This window comes from Balaenoptera physalus (assembly GCF_965194825.1).
Source record: "Balaenoptera physalus genome assembly, chromosome: 9".
Lineage (NCBI taxonomy): Eukaryota > Metazoa > Chordata > Mammalia > Artiodactyla > Balaenopteridae > Balaenoptera > Balaenoptera physalus.
The window spans coordinates 50809954-50829291 of NC_138888.1; the positions used below are offsets into that span (position 1 = coordinate 50809954).

The 19338-nt window shown below is 33.2% G+C and overlaps 1 protein-coding gene across 6 annotated transcripts in view; it reads right to left on the bottom strand.

The window, feature by feature from the left end:
• Positions 1-19338, bottom strand: part of CEP57L1 (centrosomal protein 57 like 1) — an 83497-nt gene that overhangs the window by 32950 nt on the left and 31209 nt on the right. For 4 of the 6 annotated variants that reach the window (XR_014267522.1, XR_014267523.1, XM_082475313.1 and 1 more), the window contains exons 2-9: positions 16590-16810; positions 14867-15046; positions 13574-13713; positions 6662-6778; positions 5611-5688; positions 5032-5118; positions 403-480; positions 46-287 (exon numbers count right to left, since the gene is read on the bottom strand). Coding sequence is in view for 4 of the 6 variants with exons in the window: in XM_082475313.1 (XP_082331439.1) it covers positions 46-287; positions 403-480; positions 5032-5118; positions 5611-5688; positions 6662-6778; positions 13574-13713; positions 14867-15046; positions 16590-16752 (1085 nt within the window). In the remaining 2 variants the exon portion in view is untranslated. The remainder of the gene's footprint in view (positions 1-45; positions 288-402; positions 481-5031; positions 5119-5610; positions 5689-6661; positions 6779-13573; positions 13714-14866; positions 15047-16589; positions 16811-19338) is intronic. The other 2 variants (XM_082475314.1, XM_082475315.1) reach the window with 1 other exon arrangement.

Here is a 19338-nt window from a genome sequence, read left to right on the forward strand (position 1 = left end):
AAAAAATACCTAAATATCTTGCTACTTCTTCTGATAAATACTTACATACTCATTTGGTCCAGCTCATCTTGCATTGCCATCAAAAGTTCAGACAAATTGTTACAAATGGAAATGGACTTTTCTGAGTCAGAAGGTACAGCTTCACATTGAGAAGTTGTTCTAGAAGGCTTGTAGAGACATCTAGGTTCAGAAACTTCAGCCAGTTTCTGAAGGATATGTGGCCTGTAATGTTGCATTGTCTGCAGGTTTTGTGTACTTGCATTCCTGGAATGGCCTGCACTGGCAGACTTTGGGGGAAAAGAAATAGCTGAGAACGATTTTAAATAACTGATGGCATTTAAATAGCACTTACAACAAAGCCTGAGTTTATCTGAACAAGTATCCTCATTTTTCCCCTCTCACCTTCTCAGCCACAATAGGCAGTGATCCAAACTTTGAATAAATTTGCTGAGGTGGTCCTCTCTTTAAACATTTAGTTTTCTAAATATTGACAAGGGAAAAAGTAAACAAAAAAATATTTAAAAAGACATTTATCAAATGCAACATTATTAGCCATTAGAAAAATGCAAGTTACAATGAAATATCACTATACACCTATTAGAACAGCCAAAAAAAAAAAAAAAAAGTGACACCACCAAATGCTGGCAAGGATGTGGAGAAACCAGATTACTCATATGCACAAAATAATGCAGCCACTTTGGAAGACAGTTTGGAAGTTTCTTATAAAACTAAACATGTAGTTATCATATGATTCAGCAATTGCACTTTTAGACATTTATCCCAGAAAAATGAAAACTTATGTTCACACAAAAACCCGTATACAAATGTTTATAACTGTTTTGTGATAGCCTAAAACTGAAAACAATCCAAATATCCTTCAATAGGTAAATGGTTAAACCATGGCACATCCATAACATGGAATACTACACAGAAACTTTAAAAAATGTATTAATACTTGGGTGGATTGCAAGGGATTGGCTGAGCAAAAAAAGCCTCTCAAAAGGTTACATACTGTGCTTCCATGGTGGCGCAGTGGTTAAGAATCCACCTGCCAATGCAGGGGATGTGGGTTCGAGTCCTGGTCCCAGAAGATCCCATATGCCGCAGAGCAACTAAGCCCGTGCGCCACAACTACTGAGTCCGTGTGCCACAACTACTGAAGCCCGTGTGCCTAGAGCCCATGTCCTCAACAAGAGAAGCCACAGCAATAAGCCCACACACCACAATGAAGAGTAGTCCCCACTCGCCGCAACTAGAGAAAAGCCCGCGTGCAGCAACGAAGACCCAACGCAGCCAAAAATAAATAAAATTTTTAAAAAAGTTACATACTGTATGATTACATTTATATAGCATTCATGAAATAAAATTATAGAGATGGTAAACAGATTAGAAATTGCTAAGGGTTAGGGAGCAGGATGATGTGTAACTATAAAGGGATGGCATGAAGAAACCTTATAGAGGTGGAATAGTTCTGTATCTTCACTGTGGTGATGATTACACGAATCTACATGTGATAAAACTATATAAAACTACATATACTCACACACACACATACATACATATACACACACAACTAAGTGAATAAAAAACTGTTGAAATCTCCATAAGCTCTGTGTATTGTACCAATTTCAATTTCCTGGACTTTATACTATATTTATGAAAGATGTTACCATTGGGGAAAACTGGTTGAAGATACATGGGACCTCCCTTTATATTTTTTTTGTTATCTCCTGTGAATATATAATTTTTCAAAATAAAAAGTGAAAAACAAAAATAGACACTTATGGTTAGGATATGGAACAATGGTAACTGCTGATTGGAACATAAACTGGTCCAATCACTTTGGACATTATCTCATAAAGCTAAGGTGCATAACACGTATGGCCCAGCATCTTAGAGAAACTCCTGAACACATACACCAAGAGGTATGTACAAGAAAGTTCTTAACAGTGTTTTTTATAATAACAAAAAGTGAGAAACAAACCAAATGATCACTGAAAGGAGAAAGGAAAAAAATATTTTTAGCAATAAAAAGTAGCGAACCATAGGTATATGTATCAATTGGAAGAATCTCAGAAACTTAATGCTGAGAGGAAAAAGAAAGCTGCTGAAGAACACAAACAGAGTAAGTTCATTTACAGAAAGTTCAAAGCATAAACCTAAAAAATGTATTTCTTAGGAATACTTATTTGGCAAAGTAATTTTTTTTAAAAAAGCCAGAGAATGATAAAAGCAAAATCAGAATTGTGGTTAATCCTTGGACGGAGGGAATACAATTTAGAAGAGATATATGCTGGGGCTTAACAGTGCTGGTAATGTTCTATTTCTTAAGCTGGGTGGTGAGTATACCAAGTGCTAATTTCATTATTATCCTTCGAGCAGACATTTTTTGTTATACATACTCCTTCATGAAACATTTTTAAAAAGACGCTGCTAAACTACATTCTTAAAAGTAAATGATTTCACTATTTTTGTAGGAAGGATTGAACTAGGGTGACCAATTGTCTCAATTTGCCCATGATACAGGATTTTCAGTACTAAAACCAGGAAAGTCACAGGCAAACTGGGGTGAATTGGTCACTCTAGTTAACACTTCAGCAAGCGAATAATCAATAAACTGAGCATATTCCATAATGAAAACAAAATATTCCCAACTCTAAATGAAAATTTAGATATCTTAACTGTTATAAACATTCAATTTTTTTTTTTCTGAAAATTAAAGAAATAAAATGGCTTAGAGGTAGAGAAATCACAAGTTTGTGAGTCAGTTCTTATTCACTCAGAGTTGCTCGGTGACCCTGGACAATCATTCAAGCTCTGTACCTTAGGAAAGGTAATTTCAAGTAATGGAAAACAATGGTCTGGTCTAAGGCTATTTCAAGCAGTTATAATTAAGAGTAAAAGAAATTTAATTCTTTTAGTTACTATATTGAATGAGATCTCTGATTGATTACAATCTAACCTTTTAAGAGAATAATGAAAATGTCACAGGAAAGGCTTCCATCATCTTGCTTACCACATTCAAACAGCCTGATTCTTTACTTCCAAGCTCACCTTATACTGTTGTCGGTTACCATCTAGAAGTATAGCTCTAATCATTTCCCTACAAGCCTTCAAGGGTTCCCAGTGATTTATAGAATAAAAGTTCAAATTCTTAACATGGCATTGAAGATCAGTCATAATCTCACCTCAAGCTATACTTTCAATTTCAGTCTCATATGACACCATCTCACACCCAGTACTGGACAATTATTTATGGTTTCGTGGAAAAACCAACTATACTCTCAGACTGTAATACACTTCTCCTCATCTCTATCAATACTTACTAATTTTCCAAGGCTGCCTTTAATGCTGCTTCTTGCATGACCCCTTCACATATTCTTTATCTGTACAGTACCACAATACTTTGTTTATACCTCCATTAAGTTTTTATTATACTCTGTCTTATATTTGTATATTTATCTGCTTCTCTGTAAATTCCTGTGTTATTTATCTTTTTACTACCTAAAGGTACTAGTCTATGTAAATCAAGATGTATGAGTTGAATGAACTACATCCAGGATATGGAGTAAGTGTCAGTGAGACAAGCAGGACTCTCATAGAGGTCTCAAAATCCGATCCTACCTTCAGCAAGCAACTTAAGTGTCCCTGCCATCTTTAAAGGGAGGCATTATTACAGGCAGATCCTATGAACTTGGGACTTGAACTAACTACTTTTTTAAAGTGATTTTTGCTGTTAATTACTTTTTCTTTTCTTCCAACAGCTACCTTTTCTTTCCTTCATTTCTTTTACCTTGTTTCTCCCTGTACCTTATTAAAAATTTTTTTCCACTAACTCATCAAAGGGTGCCATAAAACACAAATATAAAAATAAGTCAATAATTTTTCCACTTGTAAATTACTTATAGTGATTTTCTATATGGCTTTGCAGCTTCTAATCTTACTGTAGAGACAAGACATAAAACATACTTGAGGAAGGAAATAAGCTAAAAAATCAACATAAATTGCATTGGGAAAATGTTTTTCATTACCTTAGTTTGCAAATTCTTTGAAAGAAAAAAATCTGTGAAAAATGCAGCCGAACTATTGAATAGTAACTCTTATTTATGGAATAAATGACTAGCTAAAGCTAAGTATAACATTTCCTCCATTATCGTATCCATAGGGTGAGCCTATGGCAGTGGCCAGAACTTGCAAATAGCATGCTTGGTTCCCACAGCAAAGAGCACACACAAACACTACATGCATATTGAGTAAACAGTAATGATGGTCATCAAAACTATAATTTCAGAATCATAAGATTAAAAGGGATTAACATTTTCTTTCTTACCATTATAAATAAGAAAGCTTAATATAATAAACCCAAAATATCAACTCATCTAAACAAAATATTATTGGTAAATCTATAAAGTACTCATTCCCCAATCTTTATTTTTAGGCAAATCCAAAGGCTATGAGCACAGAAAAAAATAAATAATTTACCTAGAGAAATGACTATAATTATAATACTATAATTTATAATACAATAAAATTTAATACTATATCTTTGTCTTTTTATTGTGCATATATTATATAAAACTGCTTCCAGGATCTATTGTGTTTGGCAGTATCTATTGTGTTGTTTACTGCCTCTTTCGTAAAGTATCCAAAAACATTTCTCTAACAGTTTAGTACTAGGAAAATGTTTGTCTTTCTAGAAAAACTGGAAGGCTTATTGTTATTTCACAAAGATAGATGTACTGCCCATTATATGCTCCTTTTTGCTGTGGCTGTTAAGCAAACTCAGAGCTAGGTTTTGCACTCAACTGCTGTTACTTTCTTTAACCTAGGTTTTATGGAATTTTCTGTCCTCACACCCCAAACCATCATTACTTGACTCATGTTTTTATGCCCATTTCAGAGCATTGTCTTGTATTATAAATCTCTTCAAATTTTTGTTGGAAATGGATAGGTATAAATATTAAAAGGGTGAAGAAATAAGTATTAGCAAGAAATATGTATTAGCAAGATAAGAATAAAGTGTCTGCATACCTTTGAAGATTTCTTCTTTTCCTTGGAGCACTTTGGATTTGATACTGAAGACATCAAAATTCTACTGATTTCAAGTCCAGTTTGAAGCTACAATATTGAAAAAAAATGTATTAAATTGATTTTTAACAAGTTTCTTCTTCTTCAAAAACATTATAATGAGGGATCAGATCTCAATTTATAAAGACAAAATGTTTTTTGAGGAAGAAAAGAAAACGCCAAATACTATTTTTTGTGTGTAAAAGTTACCAGGTCTACTGGTAATTACAATCATTTTGGTTTTAAGAGAATGAATTATTTTCTATATCTCAAACTGAAAACAATCTATAGCAGGAATTCTTTCAACTGAGAATATATATATGTTTGTCAGAATTTCAAAAGACCAAAAGATCTCTTGGCAATACATCCAAGTATATGAATATACTGGCTGACTTACTGAGAACTTCAGTATTATAGCAAAACGAGACAAAAAATAACAAGCTAGGAAGCAGAAATTAGAGTCTAGAAGACAGGCTTCAGTTAATAAAGTACAATAAAACGTACATGATTTTAATGTGATAGATGATATAGTGCTCTATTTACCTGAGAAGCTTTGTCTTGAAAGAGCTTACGTTGATGTTCTTCTTCCTTTAGTTTTTCCTCTAAATGTTTAATCTTGCCCTGCAAAAGAATAAAAAATCTGGGATTATTATACAAAAACTAGAGCCAAATATCTTATATTCCTTTTCCAAATAGAGTCCTTAGGGTATTGATTCTTAATAGTTTGGTAAATTAAAGCAGAAAGTAAGAAAAAGGAATGGCAAAAGATGCTAAGTTTTTCTTGGCTTTCTTCTTATGCTTCTTTACCTGCTATTATATACAAGAAGAACAAAGGAAAAGCAAAGAATGTATATGCATAGGCTCTTTTAACTTTCATCCACAAAATCATAATAATGAAAATTTGGGAGGTTTTAAAGGTCTAGAAGGTCAAACAATTATAGTCTTGGGTCTCAATGTTTCATTCAAAATATAGACAAATTACAACAAACGTCTATTTATGCTGTACTTAGGGAAACAACAGTAATATACAAGAAATGATATGATTTGACGCAGACCATGTATATACTGTATAACGTTATACACATAAGTATTTCACCTTATATCCACGGTGTAGTTTAGAATAGGAAGACAGTACTATTTCAAAGGGTGAGCTTCCTGAGTGTTGGAAAACTCAAGGAAGGCTTCACAGAGGAAGCAGGACTGGGAGAAAGTCCTATGAAATGGATAGGATTTGGGTGGAAAAGGAGAGGGCATTTCAGGACAGGATCTAGAATAGGCTTAACTTAATTGTAAGTGGTGAAAGGCAATCTTTTCAATATCCTTTAGGTAAATTACTTAACAAATGAAAATATTTTGCCATTGCAGAAGAAACCAAAACTACAATTTCACATCAAAAGGCAAGCTCATTCATGCTGTGATAGAATACATTAACTTTTCATCTCTATAGGCAGGAATTCATATCTGGATTACTAAAAGTTGTTAATGAAGTTTTACAAATCTAATTTTACTGCATATTCACATACAGTGTAATTATGCTTAATACTAAAGATTTATTCCTGGCATCACCACTTCAAAGAAACAAGTAGAAGCTTACCTCAGCAGTTTTCTGAGTTGTTGTAAGTTTAAAACATTCTTTTTCTAAGACATCAAGCTTTTCAAGTTTTGCTTGCAGCTTCATATGATCCTGTTCTTTTTCCCTTTGAAGCTGGGCCTGGAAAGGAAAAAACCAAAACCTAAGTTTGGCAAGTGATGCCAATGGCTCAAGAGTAATACAATTTCTGAGAATTCAAAGCACAATATAAATCTGTCATAAGAAACACACACATACATGTACATACTTTAGGTGCTTATGAGCAAAAAACAAGAAAATAAAATAATTTTAAAAAACAAATATAATGTGTAAAAAAAGATATTAGATCAATGGAACAAAATCTTCTATGTATCTTTATATAGTATTTCTACTATGGAAAACGTCATCAGTGAAACATGTATTAAATAAAGGTGTTATTCACAAGGTGACCAAACCAGTCACTGATTTACCCCTCTCTAACTATAACATAGAAAAGTAACTATCAGAGGAATAAAACATACAGAGAACGATCTTTTATTAACTTAAAACTGCTCTAAAAAAATAGTCTACTAAAAAACAAAAAACTGAAACAACCAATAAACAAGAGTCTTGGTGACCTGTGGTCTAACATTCAATTGGAGTTACAGAACGAGAGGAGAGAGAAGTCAGACAAGGATAATTATTTGAAGGATAATGGCTAAAAATGTTCCAATTTTGATGAAAAATATTAACTGACATATTCAAGAATCTAAAACAAACAAACAAAAAATAACCCAAGCAGAATAAATACAAAGAAAACCCCATTTGGGCACATTATCAAATGGTTGAAAACCAGTGATAAAAGGAACAAAAACCAGCCTGAGAAATAACACATTATGCACAGAGGAATGAAGATGACAATTCTCATTAGAAACTATGAAATCCAGAGGACAATTGAGAGAACAGCTTTAATGTGCTAAAAGAAAAAAAGCATCAGCTAGAATTCTATATCCAGTGAAACCTATCCTTCACCAATGATGGTGAAATAAAGCCTTTTCCAGACAAATACATGCTAAGAGAATTCCCAGCATACTTTTAAAAGAAGTACTTCAGACTAAAGGAAATGACACTAGATGAAAAATTGATTCTACATAAAGAAATAATAAGCACTGGGAATGGTAAAAATGTGGATAAATATCTCCTTGTTTCTTAATTTTCTTTAAAGGAAAATTGATCATTTAAAGCAGAAACAAAAACAATGTATTGTGAGTTATATAACACATGTAGAAATAAAATGTATGAAAACTGTAGCACAAAGGGAGATAAGTGGAAGCATACTGTGGTAAGGATCTAATATTACATGTGAAATGTTTTAATACTAATTCATGGCAGACTGTGGTAAGTTAAGAATACATATTTTAACCTGTAGAGCAGGTGCTAAAAAGGAGAAGGAGAAGGGGAAAAGTACAAGAAGAGAAGTCAATAGAATATAAGAAGAAACCACTAGAGAACTTAAAAAATATTTTTAGCTGAAAGATAATGAAAATATAAAATATAAAAATCTGTGGGATGCAGGTAAAGCAATGTTTACAGGGAACTTGATAGCTTTAATCACAAGATATAACATTTAAAAAGAAATAATAAAAGTTTTAAAATCAATAATCTAAGTTTCTAACATACAAAGGTAGGGAAAAAATAGCCAATTAAACCCTACATAAATAGAAGGAAGGAAATAATAAAAATGAAGTGGAAATCAATGAAATAGAACATAAAACTTTTTTTAAAAGTTTTTTTTGAAAAAATCAATAAAGTTGATAAACAGATAGGTAGAGTGATAATTTTTAAAAGAGCAAAAATACAACTTAGTAATATCAGGAATGAAAGAGGGACTTCTCTAAAGACACAGGAAGAAACGAAAATCTGAGTAGCCCAATCTCTGTTATAAATAAATTGAATTCATTATTCAAAAACACTTTACATTTAAAGAAAACTCCAGTCCCAGATAGCATCTATCAAATTTGAATTCTATCAAACATTTAAGGGGGAAATAATATTACTCTTATACAAGGTCTTCCAGAAAACAGAAGAAGGAATCTTCCCAACTAATTTTATGAGGCCAACAAAACCGTAACACCAAAACCAGACATTATAAGAAAATTACAAACCAAGATCCCTCGTGGACAAAGTCACAAAAATAGTTAAGCAAAATATTAGCAAACTGTATCAAGCAATGTAAAAAAAGAATACTATTTTAAGACTGATTGGGGTCTATGCCAGGAATGCAATGTTGGTTAACATTTGAAAATCAAACAGTGTAACTTACCATGTTAACAGAATAAATGAGAAAAATCATATGACCCTTTCACTAGATGTAGAAAAAGCAATTCACAAAATTTGATACCCATTCACAATAAAAGCTTTTAGCAAACTAAGAATAGAAATTAATTTCCACACCTTGATAAGGGACAACTATGAAAAACCTAGAGATAATATCCTAGTGAAAGACTGGCATCTTTCTCCCAAAGATCAGAAACAAAACAAAGATGCCAGTCCTTACTACTCCTAATTAACACTATACTAGCTGTAATAGCCAGAGCAATAAAGTGTGAAAAAGAAATAAAAGCCATAAAAATTGGAAAAGGAGAAATAAAGCTGTCTTTATTCACAGATGACATGATTGTGTATAAAGAAAATCCTTTGAAAATACGAAAACTACTAGAATAAATTTATCAAGGCTGCAGGATACAAAGTCACATAAAAATCAATTATATTTTATATGCTAGTAATAGAAAAATGAAAAAAAGTCCAATATTGCTCATAATAGCATTAAGAATACAAAGTTCTGAGAGATAAATTTAACAAAAGATGTGCAAGACCTCTCATAAAAACTACAAACCACTGTGAAGAGAAAGTAAAGAAGACTGAAATAATAGAGAAATATACCATGTTCATGGATCAGAAGATTCAATATTTTTGAGTTATCAATTTTTCCCCAAATGATCTATAGATTTAACAAGATCCCAATCAAAATCTCAGCAGACTTATTTTTTAGAAAATGTTACACTGGTTATAAAATTTATATAGAAGTGCAAAGAATCTATAATAACCACAAAAAGAACAAAGCTGGAAGATTCACACTACTTGATTTCAAGACTTATTATAAAGCTACATGATATTAGTGTAAGAATAGACCAAAAGATAATACAGAGTCCCAGAAACAGACTTTATATATCTTTGTCAGTTTATTGTTGACAAAGGTGCCCAATGAATTCAACGGGAGAAAAGAAATCTTTTAACAAATGGTGCTGGAACAACTGGGCATCCACGTGGAAAAGATTTAACCTTGAATATTTTCTCTCACCATACAAAAATTAATTCCAGATGGATCACAGGAAAAAAATGAAAACAAAAAGCTTTTAGAAGAAAATATTTTGGAAAACAGTTTCACAGTTTCTTATAAACATACACCTACCCTGTGGTTCAGCAATTCTACTACTAGATATTTATCCAAGAGAAATTAAAACATATGGTCACAAAATAATTTGTACAAGAATGTCCATAGCAGCTTTATTCATAATATCTCCAAACTGTCCATAGCAGCTTTATTCATAATATCTCCAAACTTTATTCATAATATCTCCAAACAAGCCAAATGTCCATCAACAGAAAAATGGATAACCAACTTGTGGCATATCTATATAATGAAATTCTATACAGCAATAAAAGGAATGAACTACTGATACATACAGCAACATGGATTAATCTAAAAACCTTTATGTTAAAACCAAAGAACCAGACACAAGAAAGAACATTTTCTATGATCCAATTTATATGAAGTTCTAGGACAGGCAAACTTAATCTGAAGTAAAACAAATCAGAATAGTAGTTGTGTTGTTGGGAGGTGGGGAGAGAGCAGGGAATAACTTGGCAGAGTATAAGAAAATTTCTGGGGTGATAAAAATGTTCTGTTGGACTTCCCTGGTGGCACAGTGGTTGGGAATCTGCCTGCCAATGCAGGCGACACAGGTTCAAGCCCTGGTCCAGGAAGATCTCACATGCCACGGAGCAACTGGGCCCATGCGCCACAACTACTGAGCCTGCACTCTAGAGCCCGTGAGCCACAACTAAGCCCACATGCCACAACTACTGAAGCCTGCGTGCCTGGAGCCCATGCTCCATTAACGGGAGAGGCCACCACAATGAGAAGCCCGCACACTGCAATGAAAAGTGGCCCCCGCTTGCCGCAACTAGAGAATGCCCGCACACAGCAATGAAGACCCAACGCAGCCAAAAATAAATAAATAAATGAATTTATTAAAAAAATGTTCTGTTATTTGGTAGGACTATGGATTACATGAGCATATTCATTTATCAATAATCACTGAACTGTACATTTAAGACCTGTGCATTTCACTAGAAGTAAATTATACTTCAATAAAAACATTTAAAAAATGGTTAAAAGTCACTGATCTACAATATTTAGCTAGGATAGGAATTTCTAGGTTATTTTATAAGATAAAATGTGAATAGGTGAATAGACAGATATCTTGTTTTTTTAATTGGCATTTCCCTGGTTACTAATGAGACTGATCAAGTTTTCTATAAATGTATGACCATTTGTGATTCCTCTTATCCTGCAAAATGCCTCTTCATAACTTTGCCCATTTTTCTACTGCTTTGTTACTTTTTGTATCTTGCCTAAAAAATCTCCCTTAACTCCAAGGTCATAAGGATATTGTTCTGTATTTGCTCCTAAAAATTCCAAAGTTTACATTTAAGTCTTTAATCCATCTGGAATTGATTTTTGTGTGTGGTGTGAGGTAGGGATCAATTTCTTTCTTTTTTTTTTTTCTCACACAGATAACCAATTTTCCCAAAACTGTTTACTGAAATCTGACTTTTCTCCAATGTTCTGCAGTGGCATCCTTGTTTTATATTGAGTTTCCACATAAGTGTGTCTGACTATATCCTATGCCTTTATTCTGGTGTCTATCCATACAAATATCATGTTAATTTTGATAGCATCAATATGTAATACAGTAAGACCTCACCTTATTCATCTTCAGAATAGCTTGGCTACTCTTGTACCTTTCCTTTTCATATAAATTTTAGAATCACTTTTCCAGTTCCTTGAAAAACCTATGAAATTCTTGCCCATTAAAATCCAGTATTGACTGGTACTTTACCCATTTCCAACATAAAGCAAAGATCTTAGAATACTTAAACTATGTTTACCAGTTCCTAGTTTATGAGCTTCTGTTCTCATTAATTTTAATCCTTTATATATATTTAAACACATAAATAAAACATTATTATTGCTGTTTTATACAATATTCATTTAGATTTACCCATATATTTATCATCTTCGTTGTTCTTCATTCCTTCCTGCATCTCTGACCTTCCATCTAAGACACCTTTCCTTCTGTCTGAATAATGTCCTTCAGTGTTTCCTTAGAATGTATCTCCTAGTAACAAACTATTTCAGATTTTGTCAGTCTTCACTTCTTCACTTCACCTTTATTTCTGAAGGATGTTTCCCCCAGGCACTGGACTCTAGATAGGTAGTTATTTTCTTTTACTGCCTTAATTATATCCATTTTCTTCCAGATTCAGTATTTTCAGTTGAGAAGTCCACTGTTACTTTAATTGTTGTCCTTTTGAACATACCCTTTTTTCCCCCCCAGCAGCTTTTAGGATTTTATTCTTGTCTTATTATTTCTTTTATTTCTTTTTATATTTCCTACTTTGGTTTTATCTTCTTGAATCTGTGGTCTGATTTTTTTTTAAATCAATTTTTAAAAATTCCCAGCCATTATCTCTACAAATATTGTTTCTGTCCTATTCTTTCTCTTTTCCTTTTGAAACTCCAATCACACATAAATTTGACCTCACTCTAACTTCTGCCTCTTACTCTCTTTTCTAAATTTACTATCGTTTTGTCTCTTCATTGATCTGGACAGTTTCAGCTTCTAGTTCACTAATTATCTCTTCTAATCTGCTACTAGATCCACCATTAAGTTCTAAATTTCACTTACTGTATTTCTTAGTTCTACAGTTTTTATTTGGTTCTTTCTCAAATCTGCTCTGCCATTTTATGGTTTTTAATGCTCTACTGAAAATTTTATTCCTATCTTCTGTCTCCTTGATTTTAGCAAGCATAATTATTTTAAAGTCTCTCTCTTCTAGAGCCAGTACCTAGCTGGAGATAACTTATGAGAGTGTTTATATAGTCTGTTATGTATGCTATTTCTTTTCATAGTGCTTTATCTCCTTCTGCCTGGTTATCTTTGACTGAAAGTTTCTCACTATGTAGAAGAGATGTTTATAGAAATAATTTGAGGTCCCTGGGAACATCAGCCATCCAGGATCACTTTAATCCAACTTCGGGGACTAAGATTTTCTGGATTACTCTGATAACCTAGAGCAGAGCTGTAATCTGGGTTGTTTTTCTTCTTGTTCACCATTACAAAGCATTCAGAGCACAGAAGATATACCAGAGTTCCTACTCTTGGCAGGCCCTGGACTCTAATTTCCTTAGCCCCATAAACATGGCTTTCAAAAGCATTATTTAGCCTCTCAACTGACTCTTCTGGAATCAGAAATGCCCTAAGAAGGAAGGGACCTGAAACTAACCTCTCTAGAGGTCAACTTCTTTGGATTTAAGTCTGCACACAGATCTTTGAATTGGTGATTTTTCATCAGCTTGTTAACTCTACAATGCCTTTGTGTACAATGCCTTTCTTTTCTTCCTTTCTTCCTCCCTCCCTCCCTTTCTTTTTAATTTTCTGTCCAGTTTTTTGTGTCTTCCTCTACAAAAAGTTTGGTCCAAATGACCTAGTATGTATCACTGTAACTGGAAATTTCCTATATACAGCTTTATACCCTATTTAAGATTTCTAATAAGACAATCTTCTCATGACATTAAATATTCTTTAAAAACATATTATATTATATTACTATAGAAAATATGGTCACCTGTTGTTCCAGGGTCATATTCTTCTCTCGCTCTACGTTGAGAACCATTCTCTTTGTATATTCTAGTTGTTTCTCTAGAAGGGTACAGTGAGACTGGGCTGAGCTTAACTGCATACTTATATCTGTGAAAAAGAAAAAGTAATAATGAGTCAGTTAGTTATCACATAGATCAGAGAGTTATAACAAGAAATGTATTCTATGAATTCAATCAACAGCTAAAAGTTCAAGACTTCTTTAGTTCTAAATATTGACTCTCCCAAAGTTATGAACAAACATTTCGTGTATATCTCATTAATTATATATAACCAATTTAATGTTGTCTCCTCATAAACACCCAGAGGGCATACTTCTGAAAAGGAAGGATGTCAGTGACCTGTGGGATAACAAAAATCCTGGTTCTTCCTGGGAAATAACACCATCTGGAAAATAGAGGACCTAAAGTCTCTTTCCTAACATTTCTTCTCTTTTAGGAAACTCAGGTATATGCATTCTACCATTCCCATTTTCCTCTGTTCTCGACTACTAACTGCACAGTTAATTCTATTTATAATAAGCAACCTCATTCTAATTCTTTAATTCGTTACTTCCCTCAGCTCTTTCTTCTACTTTTGTCCAATTACCTTCGGATTTTTTTCCCCTCCCCATTTCTTCATTCTATTTATAAGTTGAAACACAAATTTGAACCTTGTTTATGAGGGTGATGTAGTGTTACAAGGAAAAAAAAGCCACAATTTTGAAGTGAAATTATATAAAGAACTTATGTTTTAAATCTCTAAAATAGATGTCCAGAAGTCCTTTTCATAATTTCCACAGAAACCTCCACCTACCTGTCCATTTCTTCCAATTAATCTTTTAAGTTAAATATAATTTTTAAAATTTATTTTTACTGTTTTATATTGTTTAATTACTAGTATTGCTTTATATTTTCTAATTTTAAAAAAAACTAGTGAAAATATGAAGTATTTCAATTATATTATGGGCTAATAACATTGGATTTTGTTGGTATTCTGAAAATATTATAATTCCTGAACACGACTTGTCTAATTTTTCTTTTAATCTCAAAAATTTATGAACTGGGATAACAGATATAATAGAGAAAAGTTCAAAATTATATCCATTTAGTGCAAATACCAAAATGTCTGAGAACAAGCCCTCAACGTTGGAATGCATATAAGAACAAAGATATTTGAGTAAATCTTCTTAGACTGGGCTTATTATTTTCAAGTTGTAAACTTTGGTAACCACTTGTTTCTGAGAACTATTGAATGTTCTTACCTTTTTTCTGCTTTATCAGTTCCTCGTGTGCCAGATTTCTCTCCTTTGTTTCATCTTCCAAGGCCTTTTTATACTGTGCCGCTTCTCTGGAAAGAATGTTCAGGTTATCTTCAGCTTGTGTTCTCTCTAACTCTAAACGATGAATCTTTTCCTGAAGAGTTTTTAAGGCTAAAATAAGAGCTGTTGAAAAAAAATTTGCTTGATATTTTAAGTGAGAATTTTTGAACACTTACAATCATAGTAGCATATAAAAGTGAGCAGTATGTTTTTGTTAGTGAGCCAAAATAAATAAGTAATTTATATTCCTCATAAAAAAGAAAAATGACAAAACTCTAAAGAGGGACAAATTCTCTCTAACATATCTTACAAAAACAATATATTTATGATTGTATTTAGTACTTTCCTAAATTTGAGATATGAGAAAGCTAATAATCACTTAATTTAATAAAATAAATATATTCAAATTAAGGCAAAAAGATATATATATGTATATGTATATATGTGTGTGTGTGTATATATGTATATGGAGGGAGAGAGACAGAGAGAGAGAGAGGAGAGAAAGGGAGGAAGGTTGGGAGATATAAGAGTCTGAGCTGGATAAAGAAAATTAAAATATAGTGTCCACTAATTAACAAGGAAACTTAGGTTTAAAGTTAAAAGTTTTTCTCAGTTCTTCATGTATTCAGTTTCAGTCAAACCACAAACATTTATTGTTTCTTTGTCCAAGATATAATGTTAATAATTAGGACATATGAGATAGAAAATAGTTTCTTCCATTAAGAAAAAATTACAACCTAGTGGTTTAACTGATGTCAGGCTTGAAAGATTGTAAGTGTTACACATGTACTACTGTGATTTCTTTTCAGCTATATTAATATCTTCATGATTCAGATAAGCTCGGAGTTATAAAATTTTCAAATATTATCTTACATTTTCTTCTCAGTTACAACTTTAAATTATAAAAAACTAGAGATGAATGGAATATAAATAAATGTTATAGGTTAACTTTCATATAGTTTATATCTAATTAGAAAGATGTTTGCTAGAGATTATTTTTTGATTTGGATTACTATTTCTTCAGTTGCTTTGCTCCACAAAGCCAGTCTATTTATAATGGCAACCATTATTATAAAAGATTAAAAAACAACGTGACTATCATCATCTTACAAAGCAATTTGTAATGGTGTAGGTAGGCTTGGAGTCATAAATGTTTTCCTAATTCAATTTTAAGATCCTCCTAAGCTTATATTTTAAAAGTTGTAATACTTGTATTTTGTAGTTACTCCAATGTACTGGATTCATGAGGAATTTTCAAGGGTAATTTCAGATATATGAAATTTCTGAATTTAATCCTTGAATAAGACAATTCTACTTAATTCAGTAGTATTCTAATCATCTTGTTTATTAGAAGGATTCTCCAAATCTGACCTTTTATTCTTCAAAGAGTATTTTCCTATTTTCTAATGACATTTTAATGATAAGCCTGCAATATGTGCCTAGCTGGTTATATTAATTTTCATCTTATAGCTGAAGAAGCCAAAATTAAAAAGTGTTAAGTAACTTAAGTTTATAGAAACTTTAAGAAACCAAGTCAAAATTAGCAGTTTTACTAAGATTAGTTAAATACACAATCATCTTATTTTCTACATAAAAATGAAAAGTTTTGTATAACATACTTCGTACCATTCCCCTAATGTTAAATAAGATGTTTTATTAGCATTACCTTGGCTATTTGGACTATGAAGCATTTTAGGAGAGGTAACTTCTAAGTTCACAGAATAGTGAGTCTGAGATGATTCATCACTCTGGGTGACTGATGGAACAAACACTCTTTCTGGGGGTTTAAGATAGCTTCCTACTATACTGTGCATTAATTCAGAATCCATTATCTGTACTTCTGTACTGTGCCAATAAAGGAATGGCACAGTATAGCATCATTCTTTCCTATGTGAATGACAAAAACATTAGACAAAAATTCAGATGAAACTTTAACATAAATACATAATCGTATACTGTGGAATTGTGTCTTTACGAGGTTAATTATCACAAATTCAACTATAATAAATTCAGCAGTAAAAGAAAGAAAAATGACTATTTACTCTATCAACAGTATAGACAATTCTGCCTGACTTTCAATGAGTATACGCTCTGGAGTGAGCATTACATGCATGGTGTGAATTTGCTGGTTTCTCAGTTGATCGTAAGTTCATCATCTGAGCACCCCTCTAAAAGAGTTTGACTCTAGGGTTCAGAGAGAAAGGTATATATTCTAAAAGACAGCACAGCTTTGAAACACAAGCCACCCATATAACATGATTCTCTAAGACTCCAATGTACTGGCTTCCTAAGGGATTTTCAAGGGTAATTTTGGATATATCAATTTCTGAGTCTAACACTTGAATTAGACACAACTCCACTTAATGCACTAGCATTCTAATCATGTAGTTTAGAAGGTTTCCAAATCTGAAAATCTAAAATAGCTTTACCTTGTCATTCTGGGCTTTTTTTTGTATGTTTGTTGGAGAGCCCTTTTAACCATCTTAGCAGATAAATTTTAAATTTTCCCATATCATTTTATTTTCCTTCCTGTAATTTAAATATTTTAGAAATGTATTCTACTTAATAGATTACAGTCAATGTTAAATAAATTAACTCATAACCACACTGAAAGAAACAGAAAATTGTTTATACACAAAACAATTTACCAGCACAATTTTTAGAACAAAAGCTTGCTTTAAAATGTAAATTTAGGGCTTCCCTGGTGGCGCAGCGGTTGAGAGTCTACCTGCCAATGCAGGGGACATGGGTTCGAGCCCTGGTCTGGGAAGATCCCACATGCCGCAGAGCAACTGGGCCCGTGAGCCACAATCACTGAGCCTGTGCATCTGGAGCCTGTGCTCCGCAACAAGAAAGGCCGCGACAGTGAGAGGCCCGCACACCGCGATGAAGAGTGGCCCCCGCTTGCCGCAACTAGAGAGAGCCCTCGCACAGAAACGAAGACCCAACACAGCCAAAAATAAATAAATAAATAAAAAAAATTTAAAATGTAAATTTAGAATTCCTTTGTAGAATTATAATTAGCCTACTTTAATTTTTGAGAATTGTAAAATTTCAGTGATTTCACTACCTTCCCAATTCACAGGGCAAAGGAAGATACTTCCATGACTGTATTTCCTGGGATGGCAGGGAACATACTTCACTCAATAGGATTTTCTACTTTAGGCACTGTCATAATGTGTTGTCTTCCAGTACATTCTCATCAGTCTAAATTAGAGGTTATAGAGCCTAGGAAGCTTTGCTAGAATACTTGATGCTCTTTGATCTTAGGAGGTAATCATTTTTGCTTTTGTTATTAGCACCAGCTACCATTTACTAACCATGTCTCTGCCCCTCTGGGTTCTTGCTGCTTAGACACTGTCTGCTCCCCATGGGAGACTGCATCTATCTAAGTTGCTGTTCCCTCAAAAAATAAGAGAGCAAAGTTAGTTACAGTTGGCTCACACTAAAGTAAAGGTAGGGCCCCGAAGTACAGATGTTCTGAACATGGTTGTACATCTTCAGAGAGAGGTATGTGGTTGAGACTATCCAAAGAACTTTGGAGTTACTCAAGATATCTGATTCAGTTTTCAGCTCCTGCTGAGTTTCTCCAATAATGAAAAGAATGAAATTTTGCTATTAGTCACTATACACTGAAGTCCTTGGGAGGACTGTCTGCTTCCTCTGTCCCAAATATAGTATTATTTTACAAAGTGAATTTTTGCACCAATTAAAAAAAATTCAAGGGTTTTAGTGTATATGAAATGACTACTCAGAAGATACCAATAAGTTAAAAATTAGACCAAAGTTTATTTAAATTAAATGTGTAAACACATCTGAAAGTGGGCATAAGCAGAGTAATAACCTACTGGTATATGAAGAAAAGAAAGGAAACAGTAAAGAAATGAGAGAAAACAAGCCATGGGGTTCTCACTGTAATAGGGGTTCCAGCTTAACCCTTACAATCTAGCCCTGTATTATAAACAAGTGCTTAAAAACTACTCAAAGCTTATTTACATAAAGAACTGAGGCATCCTAGGAGAAAAACTCTGAAGGAATATGACAGATGTACATAAACCCTGATCCAAAATCAAAGCCTTAATTGGTGGAGGAGAGGAGGAGTGATTCTGAGTAGAGTATGGTGGTGGTCATTCTAATTCATCTCTGACCTAGTCCCATCTACTCATACATGGCTGTAGGGAAGAGAGAGGACTGTAAGTAAAAAGTGAGAACTACTTCACCAAGATCTCTATAAAAGATTGAGGCACTAGCTGCCCTGCTTTGTATAAGATGTTATATTCCAATGAAGGGGGAAGTTGCCAGAGATCACTAACACAGTTTTGGCACTTTAAGAGTTCTGTTGCATTGGTAGTACTGTTCAGCCAGAGAGAGACAGCAAGAGAGTGAGAGAGCAGCTGGAAGGGACATATTCGTGG